This window comes from Curcuma longa, chromosome 3 (assembly GCF_044706935.1).
Source record: "Curcuma longa cultivar G26 ecotype Majalengka, Jawa Barat chromosome 3, ITB_CL_G26_1.1, whole genome shotgun sequence".
NCBI classification, from domain to species: domain Eukaryota; kingdom Viridiplantae; phylum Streptophyta; class Magnoliopsida; order Zingiberales; family Zingiberaceae; genus Curcuma; species Curcuma longa.
The window spans coordinates 13,807,154-13,827,122 of record NC_133863.1 but is presented as its reverse complement, the minus strand read 5'-3'; the positions used below and the strand labels follow the sequence as shown (position 1 = coordinate 13,827,122).

The window sequence follows — 19,969 nt, the reverse complement described above, 5'->3', positions numbered from 1 at the left end:
TATATGATAGATTCTATATTTTCGAGATTATGATGCGACGATAAAAAGTGAAATGACTCCTTAGATAATAAGGTTCAAATCTCACTTAGGATACATTATACTTAGAAAGTTTGAAAAACTAACGACATTGATCATTCTACACTTTTTGATTTATCTTGGTGATCGATAAAAAACTTTCGTGAGGCTGGATCAATCATTTTTTGGATTAATCGAATTGTAAAAGTTGGATAATATTATGTTGATATATTATTTAGGGTGCAATTATGTGATTATCATACATAATCTTAATTATATAATTACTTGATAGGCACATAATTAAGGTTATGCAGTATAAAATATAATTTAATATTATTTAGTTCAATTTATTTATTTGAAAAGAATAAAACATAATCAGTTTAACATTTACTATATATATATATTACCTTTGATTTAATTTATTTTTAGAATAAATTAAATTAAATTAATAATATTAATGATGATAATAAATTGATAATATAAAAAAATAAATATAATTTATTTATAATTTTTTAAAATTTAAAATAAATTTATATATTTTAATAAAATAATTATTAAAATAATTCATTACATTAATAAATATAATTCATTAATTTTATTTTTTAAAATTTAAAATAAATATATATATCAATAAAATAATTTGTTAAAATGATTATTTTAATAAAATAATTCATTAAATCAATTAATATAATTAGTTAATTTTATTTTAATAAAATAATTCATTAAAATAATTTATTAAATTAATAAATATAATTCATTAATTTTATTTTTTAAAATTTAAAATAAATAAATATATTTTAATAAAATAGTTCATTAAAATAATTATTTTAATAAAATAATTTATTAAATTAATAAATATAATTTATTAATTTTATTTTTAAAATTTTAAAATAAATTATTTTTTAAATTAAAAATATTTAAATTAAAATTTATTGAATTAATTATCTCGGTTCTAATTAGGTTTCTTGGTATATTTCAATTAACTTAATTTTAAAATTGAAAGATAATTATGAAAAAAAAATTATTTAACTTCTGAAATTACAGGTAATCTTAAATTGTCAGGGTAATCATAAGTGGTTTAGGCTTGTGATTATTATTATTATCATCTCATAAGAGAATTAATATGCTTTTAAAAGAGTTGCACATATTAGAAATTAGTTAGGAAAGGTTATATTCTACTAAGTGGAGAGATTGAATTGTGTTGATCTTAATTATTTATTATAATTATATAAATAGATTTTTTAAATAATTAATTTTGTTACGTGTGCAAATATAAAAATTGTATGATATATGCCATAACACGTATGTTGGTTTAACTATTATTTAAAATAAGAATAAATATATACTTCATAGCATCGCATTCGGCAGGAAACTAGGGTTTCCTAGGCGGAGTTCGGCCTTTTTGTCTGAGGGTTTTCTTCGCTACGCTATCCGATCGTCTCCGTCGTTCCGGGTTCCTGCCCGATCTCCTACTTAATTGTTGCTCGGTTCTGCATCGAGTTGCTTCGATCTCTCTTCTCCGTGATCGCCATGTTTGGGAGGAAGCTTTACAAGACGAAGCTCTGCTTACTGTTCCAGAGGGGTCGGTGCCCTCGCCAGAGCTGCAACTTTGCCCATGGCGAGGCGGAGCTCCGTCGTTTCGGCGGGTCTTTCAGTGGTAATCGCCGTCTGTTTGTTTCCTCTTCGTTTTCTGTTTCACATTTTTTTCGATAATGCTAGTCGTGCTTGTTCTTGGCTTCTCATGGAGATCGATTAAGGCTTAGTGGTGAGGCGGCGCCTTTGGTGTTTGTGTTGGTCAGACTTCTAAGTTTCAAGTTATATCGCAGATTACCCTTTTTTTATTTTCTTGTTTGAAAAAGAGTTTTCCCCTGTTTAGGCACTTGACAAGGGGATACTTCCGCTCGGCATTATGCTATTTACTAAAAAATTTGAAAGAATAATTTACTTTCAGTCGACAGAATTTCACTAATTTCTCAAATTGATTCGTTCAACATTGGTTGTGCTATTATGCGTTGTTGTGTTCTTAACGGAAGATTTGGTCTATTCATGATTGGTTGAATGATTATGAGACCACCTAAATAGTTTATGGAGCTAGATGCTGGTTGACAACGTGTTTTAGTTGCTACTCTTTGCTGTGAATTCTGCTTTGGCAAGACAAGTATTCCTTGCATTTGAAGAGAAAACAATTTCCACCATATGATTTAAATGAAAGCCTGAGAATTTGTCAAGACATTTGACTGAATTATGCTTCACTTATATCCTCATTATCTACTTAAATTTGGCTATGAGCTTTAAAATAATGTTGCAAATGAATTTAGTAGATTGGAAATTCAACTGTGTATGGGTTAGAAATTCTATTTTTATACCTTTTTTTAAAAAATTTTAAATGCTTAATTATTCTGTTTAATAGAACTTATTGAGAAAATGAATTGTGATCCTTCACAATTTTTTTACTACCTTTTCATTTTCCAATAATATTTGCTGTTTTATAGTTTAGGGAAATTTAGCTTCTCTTGCATTTACAAGTATTTTACATATGAAGTGCTAGTTAACAACAGATTGGAAAGTGGTTATTTTAAATGTACAGGAAATGTAAGTACACAGCTGCAAGTGTGAGTATGCTGTTCATAATTGTTACACGCTATTCTTTTCAGAATAATCAAGGCATTTTTTGAGAAACTCTTGGATAGTACATTTAAGTCCATTCTTAATTTGATACTTCAATTTCCTAAGTTTGGGTCTTCTGTATTGAACTCGCATTGTAGGATCACTACTACTTGTACTGGGGAAATTATAAAACTTGGAACAGTTATCTTCAAATGGAACTTTTTTTTTTTGTTTTTCTTTTCCAAAATATTCTCAGGTGAACTTATTATTGAATATTTCAGTATAAAGGTTGAAATCATTAACTATCAGACAGCTTTTTGGTATCTCCAGCAATTGGCCCACATCCTGGTTTGACTCACAGTTGGTGCATGGTAGTTTTTGATTGTTCTGGTGTTGATAATGACCAAATGAAGGCGAAGGATTATAAATACTAGATTTTGTTGTGTACTTACTGATATATGCTGGCTCTAGTCTCTACATTATCAACAGGTTCAGCAAGTAATATATGAAACATTTGGTTGATTTCATGCGCTCTGGATTGGGTTTCATGTTTTGGGTCTTTATTTGATGGCCTCTAAACAATTATAGAAGGTATTTGTTGCAAGATTATGTCGGGAGATTCTTAGCCAGATCAGCTCAATTACCTGATTGAAGACGCTTTACTTCTCTTAATGGCTTATCAGTGGGAAATCTCTCAGTTTCTGTTGCTTATGTTTTCTTTTGCTCCAGAAGAGATCTATTACAAGTTTCCCATCATCTATTTATTGTACATTCCAAGGACTCTCAGTGATCTAAGATCCTTGCGTGGGTATTGATTTATTATCTTAATCATCTACTTTGTTTGTTCCATGGTTCTTTGGAATTTTCGGGAAGCCAGTATTAATCATTATTGAATTTATCATGTTTCTCATGCGGATGGTAAGCTTGATAAGATTATTTGGTTCTCCAATCCCGGACAATCTTGGTTGCAGAAAGGAATTGCAATTTCTTCTTTTCCTTGAAAAGTTTCCCCTCATCTGCAGGTCGACGCGATGTTCGAAGTGCAGACTTGAGAGATAAACTTGACAGAAGGTATTCTCCTCATAGAAGGGTATCTCCTGGCAGAGTTCCAAGGGCTCAACATTCTTTCCGCTATCAAAAACCAATCTCCCGTGACAGAGGTTAGCATTATCATGAATTTCTGTGTATTTCTGCTTTCTTCTTGAAAAACAATTATTTCATGATTCCACTTGTAGGCTCCAGTCTTTCAAGGTCACCCATCAGGAGAAGGTAAGCTTCTTTTAACAATAATCACAGACTATTAAACCTTTTGCAATATAGATTCCTTCAACTTTGAAACTTTACTTTTAATTCTTGGGTCCTATAATATTCAGAGGATACTACTTTGTATCATAACAAGGTTTTTCATGATTTAATATTCCATAGATGCTATTATCTATATTCAAGTCATGAAGACATGTATTGTGTACGAACATGGATGATTAAATAAATTGATGCAACAAAGATGTACCCATTTTAAAATAATCAGGTGATAGAATAAATTGCCTAATTAAAGTTCAAAATAGAATACTCATAAAATCTAGACTTATTTGCCTAAGTTATGAAACCAGATTATCTCAGGACCAATAAAAAAGGTTAGCATTCATTGTTTTCATCGTTCATTCAAGAAATATTGTGATTCTTTATCTGAAGATTTTCTCTTCTCAATCATGAGTGTGCTGACCATAGCTGAAGCTCACAAATTTATTCTTGAACTATGGTAAGTCCCATGAGATCGGTAACTGAGGCATATTGATCTTGGTCATGCGACATTCATATACCTATCTAGATAACTTATTGTTTCATTATCTAATTAGCATAGATCGATATAACTTTATATATTTTATCACACATTTATTATATGCTGGTGGCATGCAAATTTACAGTGACAGAAGGCATAGAAAGAAACATCGTACAGATGGAGAAAGTGATTTTTCTGAAAGCTTCAAAGCTTCTGATGGTTCAGAAGAGAGGAAAAAGGAAGATAAGGCTCCATCCTATGATGACAAAGATGACCTCGAAGAGCAGGTTTGAGTCATGTTGTCAAGCTTTGCTGTTCGGATATTGCAAGTTGCAACTTGTTTCTGTGTTTTTTTTCCTCATTGAGCTTTGTGCAGCTAAGGCAACTTCAGTTGGATATTGAGATGCTTGATGATCACAAATCCCAACTTGAGGTGAATTTTAGTTTTATCTTTGAGATTACTGTTCTTTTATTTATCCCTCTCAGGAGTCCATTGATATATCTCTTGTTCATCTTTATACTTTCTCATAGTCGTTACTTTTCTCTGCTATTAGCTATTTTCTATACTTCCTCAGACCATATTAATTGCACTGAGATGATATATTATTTTTTATGTATTGCAACTTGATTATATATTCTGATTTTCCTTTCTTATTCCTAGTTATAAAGCCCATTGAGTTTTACGGTTTGGAATTTTTGTTGTCGAAATCATTGGGTTGTAGTTGGTGGTATTAGAGTTACAGGTATTTCCATTGAAATGACTAATGTGTATTTTGCTTTATTTATAAATTTTATATATACACGTTAAAGAAATGGACGATTAGGATGACTAACCATCAATGTTTTGTTGCCAAAAGATTGCCATTTTTGCTCACTTCCTGATCCATTTTTTCTTGTTGAAGAAATCAGGCTGGAATTGTAAATGGGTGGGTGGTGCAAACTGCAAACAATTAGGTGTTGCAATTGCATAGATGTACTGATTGCGTGAACCACCGCAAAGGCTCCACGCAAGTGGAAGAAGTCAGGCCATGAGCATAGTTTTCGGGCTAGGTCAGATGTGTGCAGGGCTTTGGTTCTGTGAGCAAGCATTATGAAAACAGACTGGTATGTGTTGAGAGAGAATATGAGTGGAATTATGAGAGGCAGTTCTTGTGTTCCCCCACTGTTGCATAGGGAAGTAGTGATAGCAAGCTATCTAGTAGTTGAAAGCTAGCATGGATCAAGTCGTTGCTGGAGTTTTATTACAGTGGGATCATGTCTGTTATCATGATGCTGGCTTTGCTACCTAGTAAAGATTAATGGAGAAGCTAATAAGGCTTTAATACCATGTGTGTGTGTGTGTGTATTATTAGGTAGTACCCTCTACCTATATGTCTATTTATTATTATACTTTGACAATTGGGCCGCTAAAGTTTACAGTTGGGTCTCTAACATAATAAATTTGATTATGTTAGATCTTATTAAGGCGAGTATTTTTTTTTCTGGTCATGCCAAATTCATCCTGAATCCAGTAATCAAACTCTTGAACCTACTTTAGGATTCTAAAATGTGTAATCTTTAGGAATTTTATGAATTCTTATGCCTTTATAATTAATCACAAAACATTTGGAATGTCTTTTTCCCTCTAAATTTGTGGTTGTTTTTCTTTGTTCTAATATAAATTATTAATTGTTATGTCCATATTTAGTGTTTCTTTATCTGAAATGATTTATTTATGTGATTGTAAACTTTTTTGCTTGATTAAAAATATACACACTATATATTTATACATTAATATTAACTATTTTTAATTTAATATTTTTATGTTAATATAATTTTAATGCTGACAGCCTAGGTCTTTCCCTAGGCAGCCACCTATTGCCAAGGTGCTAAGCAGTGAGCCTTCTGTTACAACTTGGAACCACCTTTTACTAGCTTGATAGATAATATAGATACACAGAAAACCATGCTATGCAAAAAGTGTTTTAAATATCTTGCATTAGTATATCATTAATACTGTAAGATGTGTATGGTTAAAATGAAGAAGAGCTTCAAATTCTTGTCTAAATTTGTCTTGTGCCTCTTAGGCTAAAAGGAAAATGTGCCTCTTCGGCTAAGGGAAATTTTTAAGATGTTGATACAGCCAACCATACTTTATAACTCGAGTGTGCGAGACAATTAGGAAAAAGACACATACTAAAAGTTATTGTAGCAGCTATGGGAATAATAAGATGAATTTTTAAGTTCTGCAGTTCTACCTAATGACAAAATGAGAGAAAAATAATTAAAATGATTCGAGCACATTTGGAGATTTCTATTTTTTCTATTGTTTGACAAGTTCTGTTGGTTGTAGGAGTGAGTAGAGCGAGAACAATGAACGTGGTCTAAAAAATTTAGATGTCACTAGTTATATAGCCTTGCATAAAGTTCAATGGTAAGATGACACATAAAGTTGGCCTCTAATAGTCTGTCTTGTAATATTACTTAAAATAATATATTTGTAGTAAGTGGGCATTTTGATCGAATAAGAAATTAGGATGTAAATACATAGATTTCAAGAGTTGATTTTAAATAGTTCTAAAAGTTGCAACCTAGGTTTAAGATGTAAATATATGTGACTTACAGTTCGATCATTACACATAGCATATGTGGTATGTTAGAGACTGCATATGTATGTGATGATTGCCCAGAAATTATTTATCAATGATATGCCTCCATAGGAGTATATTTGAATAATTTTTAACTATCAAAAGAAAATATTGCACACCTTATCACATAATGAATAATAAACATGGATAAGACCTAAGTTGGTGACACTTGGCAGTAGCCAAAGCATGAAGTGCAGAGAAACATCATAATTTGGTGAGCGGGATGGTATTTTTTAAAAAGTATAATCATGGTTGAATCCCTTAAAACTGAACCTCACATTTAGATTAAAACAGTTCATTAGATCCTGAAAAAATCTCTCTAAAGTTTTAATCCCAATCCTTGTTCAGTTTCTATTTTATTTTGAACCATTGGGCAAAATTCTGGATGTCATATCATTTTAGCTGGGGGATTCATATCATCAAATTCATTATAACATTCCTCTAGATGTTGTATCAATTTCAGCCAAAGAAACACTTTCATTCTCATATCTGTCCATTATTCATCAAATTAAATGTGTGCACTAAACAATAATAGTTCTTTTTTCTAATTTAATTATCTATAAATCATGTGCTCAACATCTCTAGTTGTGTGTAAAACAATTAAATTTGATTCAATAATATGCCAAATCTGTGAAGAAGTTATGAGGAACACACGTTCCTTCTGCATTTGGAGAATGATTTGGGGAATATTTTACTTTGAGTTTTCATATACCAACAAGTTAGTATGTGCTTTTGGGGCTAACAATACCTTCATAACAGAATCCAAAAACCCTTTGTACGACACTAAATCATAGTAAATGATCTCCATCTTAGCAGGAGTGATTTTGTACATTTTCATTGGTAATTGTTTTTTTGTTGTTGAAAATGCCTGAGTTACTCTTCTATGCTATTGTGATATAAGCTGAAACGTTTCTGTATTTATCTTTATATTCTGGCCATTGTGAAATGAATATCATGAAGGTCAAAATTAGAAACTCCTTAAAAAACTAATGGTTTCCAGTTTGCTTACTGTGCATGATCATTCATTGCCATCTGAAAAGTTATTAAAGAAACAATCAGCATGATGTGCCTAGTGGATATGTTTTTTTAATGAAATTTAGTGCACCAAATAATATAATTCAAAACACGCAAGGTTATTTAGAATGAGCATACGAAGCTTGCAACTCACCACATGGTTCATTCAAATAGTTAGTAGCATATGTCAATTTTGGTGTGCTTATTCATCTTCACTGTCCATAGTGATAGTGGGTTCTTGCAAATTCATATGGTAACTGAGCACCATTTGCATTGTGGCCTTCCTCCACCATTGAAAGAGATTCCCACTGGCATCAGAATTCAAGATGAAGTGTATTATAATGATTTTTTAAAACGTAATAAATGCAATCACACCTGAACCTTTGATTAATGTCAACCTTTGCATCTTTCCCACTGTTTTTACAATGAGGTTTCTAGTTAGTTTCTCATAATTTCCATCACTAATCCAATTAGCTCTACTCCTACCAGATGTGAATTCCTTTCTCCATTTATATATTTATGAAGGTGATACACTCTTGTTCTTGGCTTTTCCTCCACAGAGTTTGTTGGATGAGAAAATTAATGAAGCTCACAAGCTTTCTACTCGAATAGAGGATGTTGAATCTCAACTTAATAAAGAACAAGAAGATTACAAAAGGTTATAAATATTCCTAGATGTGGTGCTTAATCGTATCATATTCTTCATAATTTCGAGGTTTATTTTTTTCCTTTTTTTTAATGGTATGCAGGATCACTTCAAAAATAAAAAAGTTCATCAGAGCTCACGGACGTTATATAAAAGCACAGGAGGAGTTAAAACGGCAAGTATAATTTTTAGAGCAATAAATGTTACTACTAGTTTTCTTCACTTTTACCTGTTTTCATTTTGAAAATTTTTAGTTGGGACATGGTATCATGTCTTTAAACTGTATTCCTAGGTTTTTCATGTTCAAGGGCCTGACTTATGCTTCAGTTATTAGAAGATCTAGCACATAACTGGTTGCCTTGCCTTTGAATATTTTTTGAACCTTTGAGCATTCAGATGTGATTGTGGAACTTGTATCTGTTTACAGGTCACAGGCTCGTCTGCAGAAGATTGGAGATCAATTTAGTTCAGACACCTTAAAACTTAATGCCTATGAAGATGATCCAAGTGCTAATATTATCAGTGACGGGGAGCCTAATGCTGATGGTAAAATAAGCTCAAGGAGCAATGATCTTCTAAATATGGTTTTATTTGTCGAGAAGAGACAATTTAAATATCCAGCTACTAGCAAACAAGTAGAAAATGGTAATTTGATGATAAGTTATCATGGAAGAAGTTTTGAACTGTAAATTTAATGTCTTGTCTTCCTCATCTTCATGGAAGGTTGAGCAATCTTAAATTGTTCTTGCTATTAATATACTAGTGGGGTGGGGGGACCCTCTTGAATCATTAAATGCTGGCACTGGCAATATTAACACTTTGATAAACGAATCTATTTGCATTGATTTAATCCATCCTGCTGGGGTGTTTGGGTTGTGCATGGTTGAATTCTAATTTATATTAGATGATAAACTTGATTTGTTACCGGAGGCTTCTGCACTACTACGAAACTATTCAGTGCCTAGGCTCATCCTTGCACAATAGAGAATATAAATCATGGATTATACTATATATAGTTATCTGTGCACAATTGAGGTTTTGAATGGATTGCAAAATACAATAGAGATTATAAATCATGAATTATACTATATATGGTCTGTGCACAATTGAGATTTTGAGTGGATTACAAAATACATAGTTTTCCTAATTCATTAACTATTATCTGAGTCTTTATATATTATGATTCAATTAATTACAGTTCTAGGAAAAATAATGTTCAGCTGCATCTTTATTCTAGACTGCAGAATGCAACTCCCAGAGAACATTCTATAATAACTGAAGCTCTCAATATGTAGCATATTTCTATTATGTTGGTGTAATTACTCTAGTGTTGCAGGTAATTCCAGGAAGAGGGAGAGAGATTTTGATGCACCTTTCAGATCAGAGAAATTACAGAGGTCTGAAAGACCTGCACCTATGTCAGAAACTACCATCAAAAGAATTGAAACAATGAAAGCAATCCTAAAACGAAATACGACACAATTGGAAGATTACAATCACAAACAAGGAAGAAATACTTCTAGCATTGGATCTTTGGATAAGGTCAGATGGAATTTTTCCCTTCTCCTTTTTCCTTATGTTCCTAGTGCATTTAAACTCTATTGACCCTTATGGCACAATTGCATTGGTATATGAATGTAGTTTCCTAGCATATAAATGGGTAAGTTTGATAATCAGACTAGATATCTTAGGATTTTTAAAATTATTTTGATTGTCTATTGCCAAAGGTATATGTTGAACTAAACTAAGTGCCTTTTTTTTAAAAATATATACATATACATATATATCTAAATGTCATTGAAGTTTGTCTTTTATTCATTTAAGATGCTTAAGCAACGTCCATAACCAACAGGGTAAGGGTTCGGAAGTGCGTCACAGCTTGCCTTTGACTGGTATGGCTGCTCATGCGGTAGATGAATTGCTAGAAGCCAATGAGTTTGATGAGAAACATGAAGCTGCAGAAACTATTGCAGTCAATGAGACAGATGATGCAGAACGTTCAACCAAGAGTACTTATATACCTCCACCACCTCCTCAGGCTACTCAAAATGCATACAAGCAGGTGGTAGTGCAAACCTCTGTGCTTGATATGGCAATGGTTAAGATCTATCCTCATATAGTTAGACATTTTGAGTAAAGATTAGACATTTTTAATGCTGGCTGTTGGCACCTAATGCAGCCATCCTCATACTTGGGGATAACGTGGCTTCTTGATGATATTGTTGGTTAACTTGGATGGAGTTGTCACACGAACTTCATTCCAATATGCCTTTATATAGTTCACAATTTCACTTTTAAAAATTTCACTGCACCTTCACAAACTTATCATATCAGTGACCTTCGGAACCTTTTTCCTTTGCATGTGTTATTTGGGCACCAAGGTTATCCTTTTGTCTGTTGATTTAATGCTAAGGCTTGGTTTACTTGGATAGAAAGATAAGAAGGGGCATAGGAGATAAAATGTCACAAAATATACAATGTATTATTTGTCTTTTGCCTCCACTTCTTCCTCCTAGTTATGCATCAAAGTAACTGACAAGTCATTTATTTTAGTATTTTAAATGTTCATGTGTCATTCTGATTCTCTGGTTATCCTTTTCCAGTATGAGGGAGACGATGAGGAGATCGACGTGGAAAAGGTGGATTCTGAAATGTTAGACATTGACATCAACAGCGAGGTGGATATTGAGCAGGTATGATGATACGCTCGGGACGATGAAGCTGTTTGCTGCCATGCAACCCCATTTTCGTTTCTTTCTTAATTCCTCTTTGTGCACTGGTCATTAGTCAGGAAATAGTTTTGCTACAGAAGTAAAAAATTGTGTTATTCCTAATGCTGAAATGAGTAGTTGAATATTGTTGTTATTGTATCCTCTCTTTGCTATATTATGTTTTATAAAGTTATATTATGACAATGCTGACGTTTCTAAAACAAATAACATTATCGTTTCTCATCAATTAGCCTTTTGTTGTGCTAGTTTTATCAGCATTTTCTTGATACGACCTTTAGTGCGTTTGGTCAGATTTAATTGTATGAACTGCAAGTGCTATTCGTGAATCATCATTTGTACTCAAATAAACATGGTTGCCATTAAGAGGAATTCCGGAAGGTCAGGGCTAGAACAAATCTACATGGAGAGCAATATTGATGGATCTTGTGTAGAACATTGAGTGGCTTATCGACATTCACCTCAGGTTCATAAAGCTATCTTACTGCAACCCACCTGGAGGCATTTAATCAAGTATTCTTCAAAGTCTCATCTATGCAATGCTAGGGGTGCCATTTTATGCAAATCTATTAGATTCTTTATAGACGACGGAGAGATCAAAGGATCTCCTTTTCTTCTGCAAAAGGTGGATCCACCACTTTAGCGGTCTCACATGGTTGGCCCTACGACCATCTGTGAAGAGGTAAATCGAAAAATTACAGTTGGTCACCTACAAAAGATCTCCTTATACCGTTGTGTGGTATCATTAATCAATTTAGTTGTACAAGTGTTCGATTGATTGACCAAATTAGTTGCATAAAGAACACGATATAGAGGGTTAAATTATTTTTCTTTTCTTTCACGTTCTACCAAGGGAGATAATTAAAGACTTCACACCACAAACATGTAATGGATATGTATATATATATAAATAATATTAGGCATTCTTTAACCCTATTTTTGATTATCTAAGAACAAAGTACTCCTTTCATTCCATGACTTCCTTGGGTAAACCTCTATATTATATTTTATTATGATTAATTTATGACTAATGACTAATTAATGAGGCTGCATAGCACAAATTGTCAAAAGAGTTACGTAGCCAACAAGTTGTATTAAGATGTGGTCATTAGACTAGTCAGTGATTACTCCCTTTTTCCAAAGCGAGGCATTTTCCTTCCTTATTGTTGAAGTTAATTATGCCTTCAACTTTTGTTTTCCATTCCATATTTCATACTACAAGTTATAGCTTCTTTCTTGTGGATGAATTTGTGAAAAGAAATTTCCCTTTGCGCATAGTGTCACATCCAAGTTGGTGCGAAGAAACATCAAGGGAGCTGTACAACTTGGTAAGATTTGACTCGATCTGAGAGCGATATGAAAGTGATGGTGGAATTCTAAATTTTTAAATCAATGGCTTTAATTGTCTGAACTATTAGAATTGGGGATCAATACCGTTCAAACATCATTGTTTGAACACTACCACCATGACTTGTCGCCCTTGTCGGTATCTATATAAAAAAATAGATTGATAATACACAAATATGGATTAAGAAATATCGTTTCAACATCAAAAATAATAAAAACTAAAAGCAAGCATATAATAGCGGATTTAGTTCTCTTCTTAATTTTATACTTAGGATTAAAATTTCGAAAATTATAAATGTCAAGATAGGAATGATGAATGCTTAGCTTGCCTATCCCCCTCAACCCTTTTAGTCGGACTCTAGTCGGGTCTTAGTTGATGGGCGCATTTCACCTTCAAAAGCGACGGCCATGAGCCATGACTAAGTCAGACGTCGACATGTAGCTAGTTGCATTTTTTAATTAAAAAAAAATCTGAAAAACCACCCACGTGATGAATACAAGTCCTGCGAGTTGACGGAGGAGTAGTCATGTTTGACTTTTACAATGATTTTTCTTATTTTGTTTTGATTGCAATATATGGCTTGTTTAATTCTACTGCAAGGCACGACTTTGGCTCACTGAGCCAATGGCAATGCACGCAACTTGTACCGTATCTTTCAAAATCATTAATTATATTATTCATAACAGGAATAGTAGTCAAAAGCTATCTGTCGGTTGTTTTCTTACGATACGGAAGGCCGTGAATGCCACACTGTATGAAAACTTAACTTTCATGTACAATGAAAGCTAAGTGACGCTCAGAAATCAAAACTTTAGTAAATGGCTTTTGTCTTTGTCTGCTCTTCTCATTTTGTGCTCAGAGTTTAATATTGCAAAACTAATTTTATCCAAGATGCCTGTGCAGAATTTAATTTTGGCAAATTAAATGTTCCTTATTAACTGTGATTTTGTTCAGTGATATAGTTAATGTCCAAACAGACAGACCATCATTTGGTTCGAGAGTACGTAGAACGCTGATTCATATATTAAGGAAAAGGCAATCACAGGTAGTTACATGAAAACTAGGATGCATGCAACAATCTTTATTGATAATATATATTGTAGGCGATTATATGATCTTAATTATACTTGCGACGACCTTTGATTGACTGTTTGATTGCGGCTTGTGGTGGGTTTTCACGTCGAAAGGTCAATTCTGATGCCAGCCACCGACGCCTTCCCCTTCCCGGCCCTCGGCACGATCGTCACCAGCACGCTCTCGTCGTCCTCCGCTCCGATGTCCTCCAGCAGGTCCGTGATCCCGAGGCGAAGCGCCGTCCTCAGCTTCTTCTCGTTCTTCCGGTGCTTGTGCTTGTGCGGCACGTTCACAAAGCTTCCGGCGAACTCACTCTCGCCGGGAGTCAGCCCCTCCGTCCCCTCGAGCGCGTTCACGAACACGTCGAACTTGATGAAGAAGTCGCGGTCGTACTCGATGCCCTCCACCACCAGCACTTCCTCCTCCTCCTCCTTCTCCGCCCCGCTCCTCGACACTTTCGGCCGCTTCACCGTGAAGCTCACCGGAGAATTAAGCACCACCGGGAACCTCGTCGCCTCCACGGTAGAAGCGCTCGGTCTCCTCAGCCGCTGCGGTGCCGCGGCCGCTCTCTTTGCCGGAGTCGGCCGCGACTTCAGCCATGGGATCTCCACGTCCTGGTACGTGTACCGCAGCAGCTCCGTGTTTAGGCAGTCCTTCACCGTGACGCGGACAAGGTCCGCGTTCTCGTCGTAGAAGAGGAAGCTGGCGTCGAGCCAGTCCTTGTCGTCGAAGTCGCGGTGCCGGCCGCCGAGCTTCTTCCACAGGTACCACACGCGGTCGACGTTTCCGTGGTGCGCGAAGAAGATGGGGTCCCGTGCCGCTGAGTAGAAATTGCCCATGTTCTCCAAGTTCGGCTGCGTCGGGTCGCCGGTCCAGGCGTGCACCGGACCGTGCGGGATGTTCTCCAGCGTCCCACCGCCCGGGTTGGGCTGGTCGCCGGCCCGGTACGGCGAGCCCATGAATAGCAACGGCGTCTTGGCGCCGGAGACCACCTGGCGGTACATGATCTTGAGGTTTTGGTCGACTTGCTGGTCGTAGGGCAAGCCAGGGTCGACCCCGTTGTAGTCGAGGTCGATGAGGGCCGGCGGCTGGTGCCGGGCGTCTCGTAACTTGTCGTAGAGCGAGGAAGACGTTTTAGTGTAGATGGAGGGCAGCTGGATGCCGCCCGGCGCGTCCCAGTTCCAGAAGGGAATCGCGAAGGTCTCGTCGCCGATGAGTTTTCCTGCGAATCGAATCAAAAACATTATGAAATTAATCTATGAGAATTGAGAAGATTAATCATCGAATAAATAGGAGTACCAAGGATCCTCTCGTGGAAGTAGAGGTAGAAGCGGTGCCACGGCAAGAAGAGCCAGGAGTTGTGAACTTGGATCTCCAGGTTGGGGAAGCCGATCTGGTCGTAGGCGCCGTCACAGTAAGCGCAGTGGACGTTGGCCTGCTGCGTGAAGTTACGCGGGTCGTCGGCCGGCAGCGCCCTCATGAGCTCGACGGCCTTGGTGTACTTGGCCAGGTAGTCGGCCTTGACCAGGTGAGCGGCGGGGCGGACGCGGAGGGGCGACGACCGCGGCGGGAGCTTGAAGTCCTTTATGGTCCCGGAGTAGGGAGGGCAGCAGTCGACCACCGGGACGCCGTTAGGCAGGTCGGCGGGCCCGCACTTGGAGAGATCCGGCGGCGCGATCGGGCTGCCGAAGGCCGGTTTGCTGCCGACCCCAAGTCCGCCGACGGCTGCGGCGGCGCCGCAGAGGCCGACGAGGACGTCGCGGCGGTCGAGCGTGGGCTCACGCTCATCATCGCTAGATTTGCATGCGATCTTGGAACATCGACGTCGCCCAATTATGAAAGAAGGGCTTCTGCTTTTGGGAGGGAAGGCGCATGCAAAGGAGTTGCTAATGGTGGTTGTATGAGGAAGATTGCATGGAACAAGGCTAGCCATATGATATTCAAATCACTATGAACTAGCACTAGATTATTTGATATCTCAATGAATCAGATACACGTATAGATAGATAAGATTTTGCAAGACGAGTTGAGATTGGAAGATTTATGTATATATATATGGCGTGGGACCCCGGTTTTCACCTACCTAAATTAAGTGCAAATTATCCTTCATAAAAATCACGTGGTACATTGGCTTCGAAAGATTCGTTTTTTTTTTAATGAAAGATTTGAAAGTCAAAGATCCAGATCTGCTCCAGATCAGCAAATGATTTTTTTTTGGGGTTCTCCGTACTTTTTCATAAATTAAACCTTAGGAAATTAATTAGATCTTTGTCACTTATCCCCATCTAATAGCGAGTGTTCATTTATAGTTTTAAATAATTAAATTTAGAATTAAAGTAATGAAAATTTAGTATCTAGTAAGATTTTATTCAATTCATCATTAAAAAGTTAATGGCTACCCATACGACACTAGATCATATTGTGTTACTTAAGACATACGGCTGTCACCTTTGACGTAAATAGTTGTCACAATCCAGATGCTTGCAATTCCCCCGGAGATCATTAAATCTAATTAGGTAAATTAATCTCTCTTTTTATTTACTTGCAGCCCTGATAAATAGTGGTGAGTAAAATCTCAATTAAATCGAAATAATTAACTAATCGAACTGAGTTAATTTGGAAATTCAGTTCGGATAATTTATTTTTTTTGAAAAAATCTGTCGGTTTCAATCTCAGTTAAGAAATTTAGAATTTGATTAAATTGAACTGTCAATAGTTGATTGATGCGTTATGATTAATTGATTAGTTTAGATTTGTGAGTTGTGATGACTCGAAGAGATTTGTAATCGAGTAGTGCAAGCACGCACAGTACACTTTATTACTAAAAATACAAATCCCTTTTGCGATGAAATTACTTTCAACGAAATGTTACTTCGAATAAACTAAATGATCCAATCTAACAATTAAATTTTGTGACGAATTCAATATTCGTCACTCAATTTACAACGATTTTGACGATGATATAGTTTAGTTGCTAATTTGAAACGAATAGTATATTCGTCGCCAAATTTGTCAACAAATTTGGCGACGAATATAGTTTTTCGAATTTGGGATGAATGAATTTTTGTCGCTAAAGTCGTCAAAATTTGACGACGAATAAGCGGATTCATCGCCAATTTGGGACCTAGCCGTCGTGGTAATTTTAGGGTATTTGACGATGAAATTGAATTCGTCGCTTGTCGTCGCCATTTGGCGACAAAATGGAATTCATCGCAAAGTTGGCTAAATTAATGAAAGAGGTGGGGCCTAGGCGGGATAAGTTTAGGGTATTTGGCGATGAATTTGGCAGTGTTCGCCAATTTGGCGACCAAATTCGTCGCCAATTGGCGACGAAACAATATTTTTGTCGCCAAATTGGCGATAAAAACTATTTTCGTCGCCAAATGGATGAAAACTATTTTCGATGAATTTGGCGACGAACACGGTTTCGTCGCCAAATACCCTAACTTAACCCTCTGCCCGATCCCCTTTTCCTCTTCCCTGTGCGATTTCTTCCTTCTCCTCCCCGATCTGTGATCTCCTGCGCCTGCACCACCGCGATTCCTTCCTTCCCGATCCCTCCGGCGACTGCAACGGCGATGAATTTGCGTTAGGCGACGGTCGCTCGACGGTAAAATCCATTTTTTCTTTGTTATTTTTCGTTGTTTCTTCCTCTTCGGGCTGGTTTTGTGTGGCGTGATGGTGGCCGGCCGGCGGCGGCCCGCTGGCCGGCCGATGGCGTGGCGCTAGCTGGCCTGTGTTGCTGGCACTGGGGTGGCGGCCTGTTGCATTTTCGTCGTGCGCGGGGTGTTGGTCGGTGGCCGCTGGTGGGGTGCGGCCGGCCGGCTGGTGGGGTGTTGGCCGGCCAATGGTGGGTGCTGGCCGGCCGGTGGTGGGGTACAGTGGTGGTCGGCTGCTGGCTAGGCCACTAGGTGGGCTTGCTGGCCAGCCGCCTGGTGGTGGCTTGCTCTTGGCGGCTGGTTAGGGTTTATCCATGGTTAATTAGGGTTGCTGGCCGCCTGGGTTAAGGTTTAGGGTTAGGGTTTAGACCGACCGTGTTAGGGTTGCTGGCCGGCCGAGTTAGGGTTGCCGGCCGGGTTAGGGTTGCAATATTGTTTGTGTATCTTATATTAATTTCAATATATTTTAATTAATTATCTTTGTTATATAATATAAGTTTGTAATTTTGTTTGTGCAGGTCCTACTTTGAGGTGTGCTTCACGTATTTCGGCTACGTACACTCGTGCTTTTCACCTGTTGTAGGTATAATTTTGTTTATTGTTATAAGAAATTACCATGATTGACTTATCTTATGGTTGTTAATGAGGTTATGGTAGTTTTTATATGTTATAGTTTTGTTTAATAATTTAATAAATTGAAAATAGGAAAAATGCAGAAAGAAAGGGGTTGGATGTATAGAAAGAACAAACCTAACCGTAAAGGTTTAACTGATGAGTATATTGTTGGAATGGAATAATTTTTGGAATTTGCTTCTACTCATGTTGAATTTATGGATGGAGAAAAGATAAGATGTCCTTGTAGAAAATGTCACAATGGTAAATTTTTACAATGTGACAAAGTTCACGAACATCTGTGTAGATTTGGTTTTACCCTGAATTATTATAATTGGACATGTCATGGTGAACCATTTATACCTGACGAGGATTATGGACAAAATATACAAGTGTCAGTTAGTGGTGATCAAAGTGCTTATAATCAATTCAATCCATATCAGAGTGCAGGAGGTCATAATTTATTTCCTGATCCGAGTTTTGCAAGTTCTAGTTGTCCTCCAACAGATGAACAAATATTTTCTGCTTATACATCACCATTGGAGGGGGTACAAGAATAAAATATTTATGAAAATTTAAATAATGAGGCATATCAGCAATTTCAAGAAATGTTAAGTGCTGCAGATGAACCTGTGTGGGCTGGTTGTGACACTCACACTAAATTATCTCTCACTGCAAGACTATTGAATGTTAAGGCAGAGCATAATGTGTCTGAAGATTATTTTAATGATTTTGTTCAAGTTATGGGAGAGGCACTTCCGCGTGATCACAACTTGCCTACTGATTTTTACAGTATGAAAAAATTTGTGAAAGACTTAGGTCTTCCGGTGGAAAGGATTGATGCTTGTAGAGATGGTTGTATGATATACTGGGGAGAAGATCAAGATGCAGATGTGTGCAAATTCTGTAATCAAGATAGGTACAAGAGAAGCAATAAGAGTCAACAACGACGTAAAGCATACAGTCAGCTATTTTATTTGCCTTTAACTCCTAGGTTACAAAGACTCTATGCATCAGAAGCCACTGCTGAACACATGACTTGACATGCAAATCATCAAACAGAAGATGATCTAATGTGTCATCCATCAGATGCAGAGGCATGGAAAAATTTTGATAGAACATATCCTGAATTTGCAAAGGAAATTCAGAATATAAGATTGGGTCTCTGTGCTGATGGATTTGCTCCATTTGGTAAATCAGGAAGAAATTATTCTTGTTGACCAGTTATATTAACTCCGTATAATCTTCCACCTGGGATGTGTATGAAAACACCGTATATGTTTTTAACATTGGTTGTGCCTGACCCCCAAAATCTGAAAAAGTTAATTGATGTTTATATGCAACCACTGATTGCAGAGCTGAAACAATTATGGAATGATGATTTTCCTACATATGATATTCATACTAATCAGATGCTTGTAATGAAGGTTGCACTGCTTTGGACGATAAATGACTTTCCAGCTTACGACATGTTATTAGGATGGAGTACCGCAGGAATTTTTTTTAATTTGTAAATCTTTTATTTTTTATTGATTAATATTGTTCTTTTATTTCGAACATGGTTGATGAAACCAAGGATGACTAAGAGGTAAGTTTTTACATATTATACTTTATTTGTACAAAATAAAGTTATAATATTTTTATTTTCTGATGTAGGAAAAGAAAAAGAAATTTTGATGGAGAAGAGAGTGAAGCAGAAAGTATTATCCGAGGTCGATGTCGTGGACGGTGATACTTTTTGTTTCTTGTCATTTGGATACTTTATTATTTATGTATTTTTATTATCGATGGATGTTTGCATGTTTGGAGGATGTTATGGATTGTTTGATATTTTTATGTATCTTTGGAGTTGATATGT

At 36.4% G+C, this 19,969-nt stretch overlaps 2 protein-coding genes and 1 pseudogene across 5 annotated transcripts; 2 read left to right on the top strand and 1 right to left on the bottom strand.

Moving 5' to 3' along the window:
• The first annotated feature begins 1,388 nt into the window (after window positions 1–1,388).
• LOC141824224 (zinc finger CCCH domain-containing protein 13-like) lies at window positions 1,389–11,605 on the top strand. 4 transcript variants are annotated; one of them, XM_074711468.1, is made up of 11 exons: window positions 1,389–1,669; window positions 3,645–3,782; window positions 3,858–3,891; window positions 4,548–4,689; window positions 4,779–4,835; window positions 8,604–8,701; window positions 8,793–8,864; window positions 9,117–9,334; window positions 10,026–10,231; window positions 10,542–10,751; window positions 11,293–11,605. In XM_074711468.1, exons 1-11 carry the CDS (start codon window positions 1,546–1,548, stop codon window positions 11,386–11,388), a joined length of 1,395 nt encoding a protein of 464 aa, XP_074567569.1. In that variant the 5' UTR covers window positions 1,389–1,545; the 3' UTR covers window positions 11,389–11,605. The 4 variants fall into 4 exon arrangements, with proteins under 4 accessions (XP_074567569.1, XP_074567570.1, XP_074567568.1 ...); XM_074711469.1 differs by having other exon boundaries at window positions 1,389–1,672; window positions 9,117–9,235; XM_074711467.1 differs by having other exon boundaries at window positions 1,389–1,672.
• A 2,162-nt stretch (window positions 11,606–13,767) lies between these two features.
• On the bottom strand, window positions 13,768–15,848 carry LOC141824471 (polyphenol oxidase, chloroplastic-like). Its single transcript, XM_074711768.1, has 2 exons — window positions 15,140–15,848; window positions 13,768–15,062 (listed from the first exon to the last, which is right to left on the bottom strand). Exons 1-2 carry the CDS (start codon window positions 15,771–15,773, stop codon window positions 13,942–13,944), a joined length of 1,755 nt encoding a protein of 584 aa, XP_074567869.1. The 5' UTR covers window positions 15,774–15,848; the 3' UTR covers window positions 13,768–13,941.
• A 2,361-nt stretch (window positions 15,849–18,209) lies between these two features.
• On the top strand, window positions 18,210–19,098 carry LOC141823741 (uncharacterized; annotated as a pseudogene).
• The last annotated feature ends 871 nt before the right edge of the window (window positions 19,099–19,969 follow it).

Excerpts from the sequence above, each read along its gene's own strand:
- LOC141824224 (XM_074711467.1), top strand. The coding sequence starts at position 1,546 with ATGTTTGGGAGGAAGCTTTACAAGACGAAGCTCTGCTTACTGTTCCAG. Across the intron at positions 8,702-8,792 it reads GAACAAGAAGATTACAAAAG|GATCACTTCAAAAATAAAAA; the intron begins GTTATAAATATT and ends AATGGTATGCAG. Across the intron at positions 10,752-11,292 it reads CTCAAAATGCATACAAGCAG|TATGAGGGAGACGATGAGGA; the intron begins GTGGTAGTGCAA and ends ATCCTTTTCCAG.
- LOC141824471 (XM_074711768.1), bottom strand. The coding sequence starts at position 15,773 with ATGGCTAGCCTTGTTCCATGCAATCTTCCTCATACAACCACCATTAGC. Across the intron at positions 15,063-15,139 it reads CTTCCACGAGAGGATCCTTG|GAAAACTCATCGGCGACGAG; the intron begins GTACTCCTATTT and ends TTCGATTCGCAG.